The sequence below is a fragment of the Festucalex cinctus genome, chromosome 13, assembly GCF_051991245.1.
Source record: "Festucalex cinctus isolate MCC-2025b chromosome 13, RoL_Fcin_1.0, whole genome shotgun sequence".
Taxonomy (NCBI): Eukaryota; Metazoa; Chordata; class Actinopteri; order Syngnathiformes; family Syngnathidae; genus Festucalex; species Festucalex cinctus.
Genome location: NC_135423.1, coordinates 14,801,244 through 14,815,316, shown reverse-complemented (window position 1 = coordinate 14,815,316; position 14,073 = coordinate 14,801,244). Strand labels below are relative to the sequence as shown.

General features: G+C 38.2%; 1 protein-coding gene across 3 annotated transcripts; it reads right to left on the bottom strand.

Moving 5' to 3' along the window:
• Positions 1-1,082: 1,082 nt before the first annotated feature.
• sgcg (sarcoglycan, gamma) lies at positions 1,083-12,655 on the bottom strand. 3 transcript variants are annotated; one of them, XM_077540611.1, is made up of 8 exons: positions 12,478-12,655; positions 6,224-6,425; positions 6,047-6,151; positions 5,457-5,547; positions 3,393-3,512; positions 2,074-2,146; positions 1,838-1,961; positions 1,083-1,739 (listed from the first exon to the last, which is right to left on the bottom strand). In XM_077540611.1, exons 2-8 carry the CDS (start codon positions 6,416-6,418, stop codon positions 1,572-1,574), a joined length of 876 nt encoding a protein of 291 aa, XP_077396737.1. In that variant the 5' UTR covers positions 6,419-6,425; positions 12,478-12,655; the 3' UTR covers positions 1,083-1,571. The 3 variants fall into 3 exon arrangements, with proteins under 3 accessions (XP_077396737.1, XP_077396739.1, XP_077396738.1); XM_077540613.1 differs by having other exon boundaries at positions 6,224-6,421; XM_077540612.1 differs by lacking the exon at positions 12,478-12,655 and adding an exon at positions 12,169-12,256.
• Positions 12,656-14,073: the final 1,418 nt, after the last annotated feature.

The following is a 14,073-nucleotide window of genomic DNA, read 5'->3' as shown; positions in this document are numbered from 1 at the left end:
TACCAAATATGGTTGATTGACCCACAAAGGGCTGACTAAATCAACTTTCCCTTAATTAAGAAATGAACTATTATCCCGAGGAAATTTTAAGGTAATCTCATTTTCATAATGAACTAAGACCGTTTTCAATGACCTGCACATTTGCGACAATTGAAATGTCCACTAGAGAGCGACAGAGAGCATAGTGTGGATAGTATGCCGTACATGTTCTGTCATTTTTATGTCTAAAACCATAAACGTAAGTTATAATATGCACTCCATAATATACATATGCTACTTTTGGATAAACCTGATATGAAAAGCTCAGCTTTCATATATACAATTGTCTTTAAATAATACATTAATAATCTAGTATTGAGACGTCTTAAAAGAATAGTATATTTATTAGATATTTGAAATCAATAAATACACATTCCACACTTTTCAAAAATATGTGAGGTCTAACTGCAACTGTATCACAAAACTGCACTGCAACACATCGTGAATATTGTATGTCAATAAATATACACAAATTTTATTTAATTTTTTTTTTTTTTTTTTTTTTTTTTTTTTTAACAACTGAAATATGACATCATCTTACAACACTAAAAACTTTATTGTTGTATATTTGTCATTTTTTTCTTTTGGGGTTGGGGAGGTCTACTTTTCAAACTTAAATCCAAAACAATAAACTTGTTTTTTCTTGACAGTAGAAGGACACAATTTCATCTAGATGCACAGATATTATGAAAATGTGCACGCTTAAATCCAAAATTAAAATATAACAAGTTTGTTACCTAGCATTTGAGACGGTGACATTTTTATAAACCAACAGCAATATTACAGTAGGTGCACCTGCATATCTAATCAAATCCAAAATGCATGCTGTATCAAAAATTCAGTTTTTACAAAGATTATGATTATCAGTGTGAGAGAGGTATTCATTTAATAAGTTCATTACTACAGTTTTAGTTTGCAGTGGTGTACTGTGACAATAGAAAGATGTTAATCATCTCCTATTGCTAAATAAGATAAATATCAGTTCTACACTGCTCCAAAATGAAAATGATAGTAATAATTTCAAATCAATCTGTGTACATTACTATTTTAAAAGGAATACCTTTTATTACAGCTCTTATATATACAGCTATAAAGCTGGTACATCATCATTTTCGGATTTTCCTTTCATTTTTCCCACAATCAAGTTAGCATTCTAATTATCAAACCAAAACACTAAATTTGGAGCATCAAAATCCAAGATATCACACAACTAATCTGATCTGATATATATCCTGTCATTTTTTCCTCACATCACTCTACAAGCCCTTTAAATGTGTCACATTTGTATTGCACCACAAGATAATATTGCATAGGATGTAAGCTGTAAAAGCAGCTCCTCATTGCCCAGCCATGATACTCGTGCGTGTGTACGTGTGTAAGCATGTGTATGTGTGATTACAGCACATCTTCCAGTAAGCACAACTCCCCCTGCTGGTGAGGGTTTTAGCACTGTGATCCACACAAGTGTTTACAAAAAAACAAACAAACATTTGTGCTTGCAGTCTGCAGGAAGAAATCACACCACACACGTCTTAGCACTCCTGGTTGTCACTGCAAGTGGAGGTGACGCCAGCCTTGGACAGAAAGAGTTTTCCACTGGGACACACGCACACCTCAAAGAGACCCTCGGCATTTCCGGAAACTCCTCCTTGGCTCTGGGGCAGATTGGCCATACGCACGGTCTCGGCGTCCAGCACCAACTGGACAGCAGAAGAGGGAGGAGGACAGCCATAAAGAACATTCACGAATCCGATCACTTTGTGTTGACATTCTAGCGGTTGAAGCGTGTTGTCCTTACCAATCCCACGCTGGACTGCAGGATAACGTCCATGTTGGAAGCTGCTTCAATGTTTCCAGCCAAGGCTTTTAAATGAACTCCCTTTGGAGCGTCCATAGTGAGCGAACGAGTGGGAGACTCCAACCTGAGGATGAAAAGCAAAACATTCCATTATCTTGGAAGAGCAGCGTCCATCAATCGTGGCGGTGTTGGCTGTCGGACTGACAAGATGACAACGATGTGGACGGAATGCTCACCTCAGGTCTTTGAAGAGCTCCGACTTGAGAAGGGGAACCTCCACTGAATGTTGGAAAAGCGCTCCTTCAGGACCTGAGAGTGAAACAACACAGATGGGGCTCGTTTTCATACTGTTTATGTATTTGATATTTAATACAAAGCAGTTCCTTTAATGCCACTCATTTTTTTTACGCACGATTAATGACTGTCCCTCCTAAGCCTGTACTGGGGGAATTAATCATAAAAATTTAATCACCTGACACCCCTTATAAATATATATATATATATATATATATATATATATATATAGGCATCATCATGTCACGATATTAAAAGCAGCACAATTTTAATTTTCGCAAGTCATGTTTTGGCCCTTCTATGTATATAAACCGAGTCAATATTTTTTTGTAAATATATATATATATATATATATATATATATATATATATATATATATATATATATATATATAATTATTATTATTTTTTATTTTTTATTTTTTATTTTTTTTTGGGGGGGGGGACAACCTGAGTTGCCTTGTCAGGCCTGCAGCCACGTGAAGAGGAGTGGAGATGACCTCCACTCAGTTTGCCTCAAGCGAACAAGCAGATGCGAGCAGGAGACAAATGAAGGGCGACAGCAGAGTCAATGAAAGCATCACAATGCGGAGCCAAACGTGTTTCCTCAGGGTGCACAAGCTTTATTTGGACAACTGCGCCGTGTGCAATAAAGTGACCCCAGGCGTAATGCGGCTAGAGGCTGACACACCCCTCAACATTAATCAGCCAACACAGTGGGTAAGGTCAGTGACGCAAATTTGTCGACCTGTCTGCCCTTTTCAGGCCTGGTAGCTTGAGGCTTCTGCGCAGGATCTTAGCTGTTTCCAGTATTGCGCACTTCTGCATGGAGATGTCGGTTGTTGTTCCTGCTATCTCCTGAGTGGAGACATGCATCCACCCAGCTAGTGTCCTAATTGCTACTGACTGACAGACACCACTATTGACACATTTTTTCTCATTCTTCCTTCAGTTTTGGGGATTTCTCCAGCTTTTCATCTTCCTTTTTCCAGACATTTGATCTTCACCCGTGCAACTGGATTTGAGTTGGCCACCAGAGTTGCACTCCACAGCCTTACTGAGTTCTTGATGAAGCTTCTTAGGATCCTGTTGTTGTTATACAGTTTCAGGTACTCCAGTACTCATGTGTGCGGCATTGAATCATAGGCTTTATTTTGTTCGGGTCAATCCAGGCAGTGCACAAGTTGGAGTGTCTTGGCCGATATATACACACACAGGTTTGAATTTAATTTTTGGATGTTTTTTTTTTTTTTTTTTTTTACCTGTAATGCGCAGTTTGTCTGGTCCAATCACAGCTTGTTTGCCATCTGCAGCGAACAGCATGTTGTCGTTGGTGGAGCTGATGAGCATGTTTGGAGTGTGTCCTTCAGTCTGTTTTGGACCTGCAATGGCATTTGTGACCATTCAAGATCAGTGGATTATTGTACTGTATATATACAGAAAATAAAAGAATAAGTACTTGATCATTGGCTGGGGCATGGTATTTGCCATACATTGAAATATTAAATATAAATCCAACATTTATAGAGAGGCCAGTCCTTCGTATTCAGGTCAGAAAAATAAACACACATAGAGTGCATTGTCTTATGAGCGCTTCTTTTTAATGTGACTGTTATTTGTTATGATCACTGGCAACATAGATCACTGGCTCAAAGCAAGAATCACTGACTTTGCTATTGCTCTCGCGCATGAATGAATGTTGTAGCTTAGATTTTACTCTAAAAAGTCCATTTGGTCCCACTCTAAACAGAGTAATATTTACACTTGGAATAGAGTAATAAATATTAGAGTATTTTTTTTACTAAGAGTACTTTTACTGTGTGCGAGAGAATTGGCCTATCACATGACAAAAAAATGAGTAAAGGTTTTTTTTTCACTCTGAAATTCGACTTTAATTTTAGAAGGATTTTTTTTTTTTTTTTTTTTTTTTTTTTTTTACATTTTACTAGTTTATTTTATTTTTTTTAAAGAAAGTTACAAAAGGGTTGAGGAATAAACTTACAAACTTCCGCTTGGGAGACTGCCACACTACCACCTGAGCTATGCCACTCCTACTGTTTGCCAATATCCTAAAGGAAGAACAAAAACATTTTTTTTTGGTACGAAGATTCCAGCTGACACGAATGATAAACTAACACACAGTAGGAGCTGCATGGCTCAGAGAGTAGATTGTCTCCCAACCTGAAGATGTCAATAAAGTAGTAAAACTTGGGCAAAAATCTCCTCATAGGATAAGCAAATTCTCTCATACACACTAAAAATACTTTGAGTAAAATTTACACTGAATAATTTACTCTTCCAAGTGTCTGTTTAGTGGAACCATTTTCGAGTCAAATGTACTCTTAAAAAATGTACTGTGCAGCTTTATCCTCCTGACTACCAGCAATTCAAATTTGTCCTCTGTAGTGGACCTTTTTAAACCTGAATATCTCCCAATACATTTTCTGCTCTATAGAGGACCTTCAGAGCTTTCCAATGATACCAAATGTGTAGGGGTGGGGCTTTGCTACCTTTGTTTGCATCATAAAAGAAAATGGCTTCCCTCAGTGCAAGCACTTTTTAGGGAAGAGGAAAAGTAAGTGTACAACACTTTTTATTGAACAAATTTAGGCTTTAAATGTTGTTAGCATGCTTTCTACAAGACTCTTGAGAACACATTAAAGTATTGTTTGAATTATTTTAACTGTATTTGCGCCTAGCATTTAAGTTTTAAAAAATGTCCTCTGTAGTGGACACATCATAGCTTAACTCATTCACTGCCAGTCATTATAGAAATTTTTTACATTTCCAATACTCACGTGATATTACATTCAATAATTATATATAAACCGAATCTACCAAATAACAGAATAGACTCCCTACTTTTTGTCCCGTCCCGTTCTTTTATAATTGACAGCAGAAAAATGTAGGTTTGCCAAAATACAGCCATTTCTCCCATGGACTCTGAAACTGTGTTTATTTCCTATAAAATGGGGCAATGATGTCATCTACCGGTGGTTGGGCATCAGTAAAGTTGTTTCCAAGTTTGATATTTACATGGGAGCATGCTCAGATTCGCCCCCATTTAGCACCGCTCTAAAAAATACAATTGACAAGTATACTTGTCAAAGGCAGTGAATGTTAAGAATAAAAACGTTTTTTTTCCAAAAATTTCTTTTGCAGGAGTCCAGTTACTTCACAAAGATTGGGGAATATCAAAATAAACATGATTGGACAATATTTTTTTTCCTGGTAGTCAGGAGGATATTAAATAAAGTTGAGTTGACTTTATTATGGGTGTGCGCTCTCTCTCTCTCTCTCTCTCTCTCTCTCTTCTAACTTCTTACCCACAGACATCCTTCCTCTGACGTCGCCATTTCCATCGCGGGCATTGAGGTAAACTTTTTCCGTGTCTGAGTGTACAAGTAGTGGAGAATCCTGGAATGAAAAGAAGTTTGCATCCTAACTATAACAGAGAAATAGATATTTTGGTAATCTGCAACACAAATCAACTTTACATTTTTTCCAAAAGTGTCAAGCAAATAAAACTGAAAGTAAAAAGAACTCACTGAATCCAAATCGTCAAGTGTTGCTAATGAAGTCTATAATATTAGAAAAATGCTGGCATGAGCAAGAAAAGCCACAACATGTAAACAACTGCAGCAAAGTATTGCCATGTGCTGCTCGCAGGCGGGCCGTGAACCACGTTTGCGCCGCAAACATCCTTAAGGTTCATCGGGAGCTCTCTGCAGGAGCACGAGCGCGGCGGGAGACTTCGCGATCTTGGTCACCATCCAAACTGCCTCGGAGCACATGAACGGAAAAGACAGTTTTCCAGAACGCCGGGACGCACACATTCCACAGACGGAATAATGACAACTCTGCTGGACGGCTTAATTAGCAGGGAGGGAAAAGAGAGCAGAGAAAGTTCACATACTTCTCTGGAGTGGATCTCTTCGGCGTAGAGGGGCAACAGGAACTCGGATTCGCCCTGGTCCAACTTCACGCCATCCGAGTGGACTTGCAGGAGGCCCATTCCTTCCTGAGGTTCACACATGACACCGAGTCAACTCACGCACACACAGACGTTAATCTACGTACGTTGATCTCGTACCGAGTTGAACCACATGACCCTGAAGATCCAAATGGTGAGGGCCAGGTTGACCACCAGGATGATGATGAGCAGCAGGACAAACAGGTAGAGGCATCGCTTCCGCCAGCCATAGATGCCGACCTTGTAGACGTGCTCGGGCACGGGCCTGGGCACGCTGCTGCCGTCTGCGCTGCTCTCGTACTGCTCGCCCACCATCTGCTATCTGATCACCACAACGACATCATCAGCATGCTCGCTTGAAACAAGATCACGGCACGAGAGGAACACTGTACTACTGTGGTCATGTACCAGAATAAATTGGGATCCAATTACAAGCACATTAATAAACATTTTGTTGCATTAATACCTCTTGAACAACGTAAATATAAATGAGTGTTAACTGTTAACAATCATCTTTCTGGAGTGTAGGAGGAAGCCATAGTGCCTTGAGAAAATGACATAAGAATAAATGTCAAAACAAGCCCGAGCCTGGTTTCGAACCCCAAACCTGAGTGCTATGAAGCGAAAGGGTGAAACATCGTGCTGCACAATTCTGCAATGTAAAAAGTTTTACCATGAGAGTAAACTGAATTTTTGCGAAAGAAAAAATACTAAGGGCGGCACGGTAGTCGAGTGGTTAGCACGTCCGCTTCCCAGTTCTGAGGTCTCCGGTTCGAGTCCAGGCTCGGACCTTCCTGGGTGGAGTTTGCATGTTCTCCCCGTGCCCGCGTGGGTCTTCTCCGGGTACTCCGGTCTCCTCCCACATTCCAAAGACATGCATGGCAGGTTGATTGGTCGCTCCAGATTGTCCATAGGTGTGCTTGTGAGTGTGGATGGTTGTTCGTCTCTGTGTGCCCTGCGATTGGTTGGCAACCAGTCCAGGGTGTCCCCTGCCTAATGCCCAGAGCCAGCTGAGATAGGCGCCAGCAGCCCCCGCGACCCTTGTGAGGAATAAGCGGTCAAGAAAATGGATGGATGGATGGAAAAAATTAAATTACTAAAGTCTTTCTGTGTCAAGTAGCCCATGGCAGGCCCGCGAACATGTTCTTTTTTTTTTTTTTTAATCAAACTCCAAAAATTATTTAAAAAAAAAAAGAAAGAAAGAAAGAAAGAAAGAAAGAAAGAAAGAAAGAAAGAAAAAGAAAAAAGCGCTGATTAACCTATAATATTTTCTGTGCAAAAAACAGGGAAAATGTATCCTGGAAAAATTTGTGAAAATTCAAACTGTGAAGAAAAAAAAAAATTACATACACTTAAAAAAAAAAAAGTGATTATGCAAATCCAAAGATGGCAAACTGTGAATATGCAGGATTCAACTATATTTTAGGTTGTAATATCACCATTCATCAAGAAATGGCAGACATATTTTAGTTGTGAGTAGGCCTAATAATTTTTTTTTTTTTTGCAGATTTGGAATGATATGCAGGCAAACATAGTAGCTCAATAAATGAAATTAAAATTTTGAACGAGTTGATTGAATAATATACAACATGAGTTCTTGAATGACGGTTTCTTGTTCAGCAGTTTTGCACTATCCTTGAGTGGTAATTTTGAGGGGAAAAAAATACAGTATGTGGTGATATTGTTGTTTGCTTGTTGTTGGGTTACATTAGTGGATCTTTTATACGTGCTGTGAAAAATGTATTTATCAAAATGAAATATATTAAAACCATGTATTTTGCTTGTATGTATGCATTTTGTTCATATTTAAATAGCTACAGCAAATTGTTGTCCACTTCAGCATTTAAGTAACCCGTCTCTAATGTAACCATAAAATAATTTCCCCCCCAGGTATATCCTTGTGCTCCCCTTCTAAAGAGCACAGATTGGACCGTTTGTTTTTTCCACTCCCTCCATCCTTATGTTTCCTTTTTCCGTCTAAGAAACTGTGGGCGCTAACTAGCAAACCTCCAGGCTTCACATTCTGTTGCCCTCTGTTGGTCATTGTTATTTTCCGTGTTTCTCAGACTGCAAAGATGAATTCCTTGTGCATTCTTACATACTTAGCCAATAAATCTGATTCAGATTCAGATAAATATACGTTTATGATTTAAAAAAAACAACAACAACAATCTTAAAATACTGCAAGAATGAAGTCTAAATTGCTAAATGACAATAAATGCACATTTTTTTAATAGTAAAAAGGAAAGTATAAGAAATGTAGTGGATTTCATTCAATTGTTCATAAAACAGGCTTGTGTATTAGCTGGTTCTGCATATTAAATTGAATGTGGTAAATCCAAATGGGCATCAGTAAACATGTAATTTCTTTTGGCAGGAAAAGGAAGTGAAAGAAGCTTTTGAGCCTTCTGAATTGCATGAGTGTGCTGAGACTGAGACACACCCAGCGCATATCTGACTCATTGTGCCAATGGAAAGCTTGACAGCTTTTCCAGCAGGTTCACACGAAAATGGAAAGTAAAATGGGCTTTATTAGAGAGCAGAGGCGGGCTCCTGAGCGCCGTATAAAGCAAAGTGCACACAACAAGCTGATGCGAAGGCAGATGGAGGTCCAGATGCATCAACGCAGCCTGGCCTCCAGTCAGCACACTGTCAGCATCGCACGCTGTGACAACAACAAGCGGCCTCGGGGACACATTTACCTCCGACTCAAACCTATTGGAGCCAAGGACTGCACCAAACCAAATATGTCATTTTTTTTTAACAATTTATCTACATTAGGAAGCACAAGAAGGCTCTATGCACAAATGTATGCGGATACGATAACTGTACAACCAAAAAAATAACAAGAAGCCATAATTAGCCATGCAAAAAGAACTGTTACGAGAATAACAATAACAAGAAGAAAAAATATTATATTTTAAGGGGGGAGAAAACTGAAATAAAATAGTTATTGAGAAATTATTGAAGAAAAGGTAATATTACAATCACAATAAAGCAAAAACGACCGAAGCTTTATTATTATATCTTTAGAAACAAAACAAATCAGAATATTATGAGAAAAATATCTCAACTACTGGATTATTGAAGGGTTGATTAAAAAAAAAAAAAAAAAGAGGTTGAAACGAGAGAATTACAATAATGCACTTACAGTTTATTGGGAAAATTTGTAACAATAACATAATAAAGTTGTGATTTACTGGAAGAATTAATTGCCCAAAATAGGTAACGAAATAATTGTTATCAAATTATAAGCAAAATAAATAATAGATTACTAATTACTAACAAAAAGTCCTAATTCCATGAAAAAGTTTTCAAGAATGAAGTCATGGGAAAAAAAAAAAAAACTGTTATAAAGGCATCTTTTTTCTGAGCGAAAAAGAAAGTTGTGATATCCCCCCCACCCCCTTCCTGTTTTTCCTTTTGATTTTCCTTTTTTTTTTTTATCTGAGAAAGTCAGGGCGCTAAGTAGAGAACCGCCAGGCTTCCCGATGTGTCTCCCTCTGTTGGTCATTTTTCATGTTTCTTTGACAGGTTGTTATTGTATTATCATTGTGCGTTTTTCCATATAATGCCAATAAATCTGATTCTGATCAAATGAAGACAATAAATCTCACATTAGAAAAATTAAACCTATTTGTAATGTAAATAGATGAGATTAAAGGTACAGTCCAATTTTGGGAGCACAATATGTGAAAAACAAGTTGTTACATTAAGAGGACAATTATTTGTTTAATCAAGCCATTGCGAGAATGAACTCATAAAGAAGGAATAGCACCATGCAGGAACAGTTTGATGAGCTTGTCTTCTGTTTGACAATTGACAAAGAATTCAAGATCACGTCTTTGGATCGTCATCTCATTGTTGGGAAAAGCCCGATCGTCAGTACCGAACGTTTCGTCCAATCTTGTGTTGCGTGTTGAGTGCTTCTTCTTCATTAGTCGATCCAAAGTGGAAAACAAAGTAGACACATAATTGTGTTCCAAGTTAATGACGCAGCTTACAGCTTTCGGGTCCACGTAAACGTGTTGATCAGTCCTAATGGAGTCGTTCATTATGATCTTAATGAAGGCCACCCGATGAACACGTTTCAAGCACTCACCCAGTTCCTTCCACACACGCGTTCGCAACTTCTCCCTAACAACCAAACAAAAACACTCTCTGAGCTGCCTGGGCTGCCAAGAATGATCAGTTTGAGACACACGAGCTGACGTTTTCAAGGAAAAACTTTTTACTCTTTTTATTTAGAGGAGTCGGATTGGGAGTCGTTGGCAGGAATTGTCAAAATAGGATCCTGTTATCAATATGCAAAACAATCACTGAATTGATATTACAGTACATTTTTAAGTATACTTCAGTTGTTTAAAGGTCACTATTGTATTTTATCTTATAGTGTTTTAAATGGAATCATTACTTAAGAACAGTTTTTTGTTTTTCTCTATTTAAGCAGAGAGTTGATGTTCAAACTGTGCGTAATCTTTCACAGGCTTTTTATTTTATTATTATTATTTTTATTTTTTTTAAGAATAAAACCGCGTACTTTTTTGATGAACACACGGACCAACTGTATTTTCATGATTTTTTTGGAGGTAGTATTGAGAGCCACGTGGTCAATAGAAACACAAGGAAAGGATGAAAGGGAAATTAATTTCTCAAAGTTATGGGCTCTACTTTGGTAGAAAATGCATCTGTGCTGCGGCGCAAATGCTGGTGAAAATTGATTTTTTTCCCTTTTTTTCTGGTGTCAGTATTTCACTTGCATGAGTTTGGCAATTTGGAGGACCAGTCTTCACTAAACAACAGAAGGAGTGTCTTGGAGATGCGCCTGGCAAAGTGACAATTTGGTGACAGAAAGTCAAGTCAAGTCAAGTCATCTCGTTTTTGTCTTCAGTCACAACTTTAAAATTTAGAATTTCATTCTCACAACTTCATTCTTGTTACATTGTCACATTTCTTACCAACTTTTTAAAATGATTTTCTTCATGTAAAATGTCAACTTTATTCGCCGAACTTTCTGACTTTTTCCTGCGTAACAATATGAATTTCTATATATAACATGGCAACTTTTTCTTGTGCAACGTTTCAAGTTTCTCTACATAATGTTATTACATAAATATCACAACCAAGTAACTTTATGTGACTATAATTAAACTTGTAACATTATGATATCAATGTACCACTATTGGGACTTTTGGTAACATTCCAACTTTATTCTCATCATCATCTTGCTTTTTCTTGAAAATATTTTTGTAACTTATGCGATTGGCTGGCAACCAGTTTGGGGTGTACCCCGCCTACTGCCCAAAGCTGACTGGGATAGGCTCCAGCTCCCCCGCGACCCTTGTGAGGAAAGGCGATTAAGAAAATGGGTGGGCTAGTGGGGTATTTTTGTGACTTTACTTTCATTACATAACTTTTTTTTTTTTTACCATAACAAATTTTATTCACGTAACTTGATGACTTTTTTTACACGACTTTTCCTGTGTAACTTCACACCTTCGAGTAACAACTTAATTTTCCTAACTTGATGTAACCGAAGATAACATGGAACATGACATTCTCAGGCTAATGTAACAACTTTTCCCACACAAGTCTGATTTTATTCGTGTAACAACGAAAGATTTTTCTTTAAATAGTGTGACTTAACTTTTGTAAAATTGCAACGTTGTAATTGTAACTTTACAGCATAATGTGTAATATTGCACACAACTTGTTCCTCCAAACACATTCTTCATTCTTGCATCTATCATTTTTTTTCCTCATAATATTACAACTTTATTTAAGTGATGTTACATCCTTATTCTTGCGACATTACAACTGCTCATATTATGACATTGTCCTCATAATATTATAATGCCACATAAGGTTAGGACTTTCTTCTTGTAGCTTGATAACTTTGTCCTTATATTTCCATTCTCCTTCATGTTTTTTAGTCTGACCTCTGAAAAACAGCAAAAATTGGACCCAGCCTGAATGAAGATAATGTAGGTCTTCTATTACCTAAATCTTGGTCAAAACTCCCCCCAAGAAGTGGACTTCCCGTCTGTCAGTCTGTGTTGGCTTACCTTCTATAAATAGAGGACTGTGCTGTATTGTATGTACATTTTTGAAAAGGCACCACAGGACACAGACACACACATTCATACACACTCGAGTTGTTTACCTCATGGTTACATGAAATAATCAACTCAAACTATAACTCGCACTGACACTGTGTTTCGTCAAGTTATTTTAGTATTGCTGCCCTTGTATGGTCACACTGTTAACTCGTGTGCCATCAGAGCTCACCGTGAGGCGTCAAAAAGAGGTCAAATGTCACACGAGACAAAGTGACACACGCGAGTTTGCAAAGGGAAAAGAAGAAGAGTACTCACCGCGGTCGTGGCGAGGCTGGCTCGCTCGCTCGTCTTCTTTTCTGGTTAAGAGGAACTGGACGAGCAGCGGCGGAGCTCCTCGCACACGTCTGACAGCCGCTCAACAGCTGCGGCCCATAAATCCACTGACGCGCCGCGCCTGACACCAGACGGCGCTCCCGCTGCCCGGCGGACCTACTCTGCCTCTCACTTTCATACGCACCCGAATATAGGAGAGAGCGAGAGAGGGAGGGAAGAAGGAAGGGAGGGAGCATGGCTTCTTAACACATTATTTCAACGTTGTTCCTTAAACAAAAAAAACAAACGAAAAAAAGGAATCAAAATGCTCTAAATACGCTCATTTAGACAGGCCTTAGCACTGTCTAATAGAAAAATAGTGCTTTGCCGCCATCTTGTAGCGTCTGAAGCTGGGGTCACCAACATGCTACTACTGGGGTCGGTGACCCCAAGGATGTGGGTCTGCCCTAATAACTCACCAATGAAGGGATATTGTGATTTCCTAAGAACGCTGTAGTTAATTGAAAATATAAACATTTGCAGATGTTTATTGGAATAAAGCATCTGTTCTTTTATCTGAAATCGTTACGATTGATGTCTTCACATAGTACTTTGAAAAGTGGTAGGGCAACAACTTAATGGGTTACATGGCTGCTAATAATCCCTAAAGGGTTAGGGCTAGTTAATAGTCAGGTTGTTCTTGGCTACGATAGATTGTAGCAAACGTTTGTCTTGTGCCAGTCAAAAGAATCATGGTGGACTCGCCTTATTGTAACTTCTATAAAATTGGAGTAGGCTACTGCTTTATAATCATTCTGTTCAAGATTAAATACAGAAAATGCCATCAAAATTGGTGCTATTAAAGTTTTAATTGGTAATGTTAGTGGTGCTCTTTAAAGCAATAATTGTTGGACCTTAAAAATAAACATGATTCTACATTGACATTTGGGGAAAAAAAAAAGGAAAAAAAAGAAAGAAGTATTTTCATTGTTGCTCTGGCAACTCCCTGCCACCCACATATCAGCGGACCAGCCAGGACACTGGATTAGACGTCGTACTAGCGGTCTCGCCAAAGGCATTTAATATAAACATATACGTATTTATGTAATAAGCCAATATAAATATATCGGTTCAAAAATAATCACATAAAAATAAACAGGGGGGGGAAAAGCCATCACAGAAAAAACATAAAAAATTCACTGCCAGTCATTATAGAAAATGTTTACATTTCCAATACTCACGTGATATTCCATTCAATAATTATATATAAACCGAATCTACCTAATAACAGAATAGACACCCTACTTTTTGCCCCGTCCCGTTCTTTTATAATTGACAGTAGAAAAATGTAGGTTTGCCAAAATACAGCCATTTCTCCCATGGACTCTGAAACTGTGTTTATTTCCTATAAAATGGGGCAATGATGTCATCTACCGGTGGTTGGGCATCAGTAAAGTTGTTTCCAAGTTTGATATTTACAGTGGAGCATGCTCAGATTCGCCCCCATTTAGCACCGCTCTAAAAAATACAATTGACAAGTATACTTGTCAAAGGCAGTGAATGAGTTAAAACGAGAACGTCACACAACCGTCAACGCTA